The sequence below is a fragment of the Colobus angolensis genome, unplaced genomic scaffold (genome assembly GCF_000951035.1).
Source record: "Colobus angolensis palliatus isolate OR3802 unplaced genomic scaffold, Cang.pa_1.0 Scaffold100, whole genome shotgun sequence".
NCBI lineage: Eukaryota > Metazoa > Chordata > Mammalia > Primates > Cercopithecidae > Colobus > Colobus angolensis.
In genome coordinates, this window is record NW_012110920.1 from 2,241,322 (window position 1) to 2,244,926 (window position 3,605).

At 39.3% G+C, this 3,605-nt stretch overlaps 1 protein-coding gene across 1 annotated transcript in view; it reads left to right on the forward strand.

Moving 5' to 3' along the window:
* Positions 1 to 3,605, forward strand: part of CEP85L (centrosomal protein 85kDa-like) — a 200,250-nt gene that overhangs the window by 10,384 nt on the left and 186,261 nt on the right. The window contains exon 2 of the mRNA XM_011937342.1: positions 2,526 to 2,634. Coding sequence (XP_011792732.1) covers positions 2,553 to 2,634 — 82 coding nt within the window. The 5' untranslated portion in view covers positions 2,526 to 2,552. The remainder of the gene's footprint in view (positions 1 to 2,525; positions 2,635 to 3,605) is intronic.

Consider the following 3,605-nt stretch of genomic DNA (forward strand, 5'->3'; position numbering starts at 1 on the left):
CAGTTTGGTCATGAAACACTTTTAGAGATTTAATGGAGGCATGAATTTAGTAAAAAGCAGTATTAAGTGGGGATGTTTTCTTTCTAAATTGTATGTTTGTCTCTATTACCAATATAGGATGTACACACACACTGTTCTAACTATTTTACAAAGATTAGCACATTTAAACCCCACAACAATCCTGTGAGGTAGTTATTATAATCCCCAGTTTGCAGGTAAGGGAACTGAGGCACAGACAGGTTAAGTAACCTATTTGTTTTCCATTCACCTATTTGAATTCTACCTGCCAGGGATCCAATTAAGATATTCAAATCCATCTTCAAAAGAGAGTGTTTTTTTTTTTTTTTTTTAATTATACACGATTTTTGGGATTACAACAATCCATAAAAAATTGGGTAACTTGTCACCTTTATGATCTGGAAGAGGTTGTATAGCATGGTCCTTGATACACACTTGATATATAAGAATTGTCTAGTTCTTGGAATCTTTTAGAATTCATTCATAAATCTTTTTCTATGTAGTAGCAATAGTTCTTTAGGAACTACTTCAATTGTTATTGGTTGGTTTACTTTTCCTACACATTGTTTGGTTCTTTTGCTATTTTATATATTTTGTATTTTTGTAAATATAAAGTTCTCTTGAGCTTACCTCATATTATGCATGGGATTTCCTTCTAATTTTATTTATTTTTTAGAGACAGGGTTTTGCTCTGTCACCCAGGCTTGAGTGCGGTGGCACAATCATAGCTCACTACAGCCTCCAACTCCTGGGCTTAAGGGATTCTCCCGCCTTGGTCTCCCAAAGCACTGGATTACAGGCATGAGTGACTGCGCCTAGCTCTTCTAATTTTAAAGTATCACTTTTATCCATTGTAATATCCCTCTTCAGTTCTGTAGTTGATGTCTGCACAATCTGACAAATTTGAATCAGAAAAACACATGTAAGATAGCTTACATAAGATAGTAAGATAATCATAGTAAGATAATCAGTTCAAAGATTTATAAACAAATTTAAGAATTATAAATGCAACATTTATTTTTCACTTTTCAATAATGTCTTTTTCTGAAATGAAACATTTTAAACAAATAGTTTAATACAGTTTAGTATTTAATATGGCATTTTTAGTACTATTTTCTTCTTTTGTGATCCAGTTTATATTCTTTAAAAGTCCCTTCTCAAAACATTAAATATCCTAATTTCATCTGAGCAATGATACTTATACACACACACACACACAGAGTCACTATTGTCTTTATTATTATTTTATTTATTTATTTATTTATTTATTTTTGAGACGGAGTCTTGCTCTGTCGCTCCGGCTGGAGTGCAGTGGCCGGATCTCAGCTCACTGCAAGCTCCGCCTGCCGGGTTTACGCCATTCTCCTGCCTCAGCCTCCCGAGTAGTTGAGACTACAGGCGCCCGCCACCTCGCCCAGCTAGTTTTTTGTATTTTTTACTAGAGACGGGGTTTCACCGTGTTGACCAGGATGGTCTCGATCTCCTGACCTCGTGATCTGCCCGTCTCGGCCTCCCAAAGTGCTGAGATTACAGGCTTGAGCCACCGCGCCCGGCCAGAGTCACTATTTTCATTACTTATCTCTGCGCAGTAGAACAACTGTCAAGACTGAGGTTTATTGAGGTTCAACGACAACTGTCTTTGCTTGTAAAATTCTCCTTGTAGTCCTAACACACTGTCACAACAACAACAAAAAAATATGGCAGTTTACCACATGGGGTTTAGTAATGGTTAGGTAGTCCTTAGGTTCTCCAACTTGCGTTATGATAAATTTTAATCATTCTGAAAACCATGGCTGTATCATCCCATGTACATATCATCCATGTATCATGGATGTGGGGGGAAGCATTCGTTCAGTATATACTAAGAATTCATATGATTAAAAGAAATGGATAGTTACTTTATCTACATAGTATTCCCACTTAGTATTTCAATTACTTTTAATTGCATTAGCCCTCTATCCTCCCAAGTTTAAACTAGGGACACAAAATTTTTATCTTTGATGCCAAGTGCCAAAAGAGCAACATGTTTTTACTGTTTGCTTTTACTCTGTAATAGACAATGAAATATTTTAGATTCTTTCACCTTCGAATGTACTTTCTTTGTGTGTGTAGTAGCATGCCCTTTATATTGATAAAAAGATGTAGAAAACCTGAGTAAACGATTTTCTTTAAACACTGTTTAGAGTTAGGAAATTGGCAGTTTTGAAATAATAATTGTATTTTAAACTCGCAAAAGCCAAGATATTTCTGTAATAGTTTATACACTTCTTAGAACTGCATCACAAGTGAATTTCAAAAATTCTGGTCCTGAGACTGTGGTAACTACAAAGCATGAAAAAAAAAAATGTATACTTTACATAGTGCTATAGCTTCTGCTAATTTTCTTTTTGGGACTTAAAAAAATCTATCCCCCTCAAGTGTTAGATAAAAAAGCTAATGCACATTTAAATCAGAAAAAGGAACCAATCACACTCGTCTTTCATGTTTCTATATCTTTTTATCATCAGAAACAGCTGACCCTTGGCCAACATTACATGATTTGGAGAAATAATTGGAAGTCTACCACAGGGAGACTAAATGTAAAACTCCAATCAGATAAATTACAACACGGACGTGGTAAGTTATAGAACACACACCCAAATGTGATTAACTTCCAAGAATTTTAAGTAGTATTTCCCAATTAAAATGTCTTTAAGGAAAAATGCAAATATGAGGCCTTTGTTAGCAAGATTCCAGAACAGGAAAAGCGGAACTCAAAGCCTCTCTAGTTAAGTGACCTGCGTTCTGGCTTACCTCTGAGTGATGGGCCTACTGCAGAGCCCGCCTCCCACCACAGTGCTGGCCCAGAATTTATTACACGAACTAGTTTGTAACTAAACGTTGGAAGCATCACCATATTGCCAGTGAGAAGTAAGATTTAAAATTAAAACGATGCTGTCCCTTTTCGCTCTTCCTTAGCCCGTCTCCTCCTGCACTACGGGTTCAGGTGAAGGGTGGAAACCGGCCAGGAAGAGGAAGAACGTGAACGAGTAGGGGGCAAGGCGGAAAGGACTCCCTTTACAGACTTTGGTGCCATTTTTACTTTCTGGTTGCTAATCTGAAACGTTGTGCGATTACAATGACGACCCCTCTCCCCCGGGCCTTTCCCGGTGCACATCCTTGTGTTATATTCTGGTGCTAATTACCCCCGGGCCTTTCCCCGTGCACAGCCCTGCGTTATATTCTGGTGCTAATTACCCCCGGGCCTTTCCCGGTGCACATCCCTGCGTTATATTCTGGTGCTAATTACCCCCGGGCCTTTCCCCGTGCACATCCCTGCGTTATATTCTGGTGCCTGTGTTGCCCCCACGCCCCCATTAGTAAAGGAAAACCACCCCTTTTCTGCCCCTAAAGTGATCTATAAACGAAGGAATACAGATGAGGATTTAAATCCCAATCCTAATTCCAAGGGAGGCTGGAAGCCCCCTCAGCCGCGCCCTGGCTTGGCCCCTTCATCTCGAGCTGTGATGACGCCCGGGGCAGGTCTTCCACGTGTCTTTGCGGAGGTGCCAGGAGGGCGGGCGTGAGGGATTACCCGAGGGAGGGGA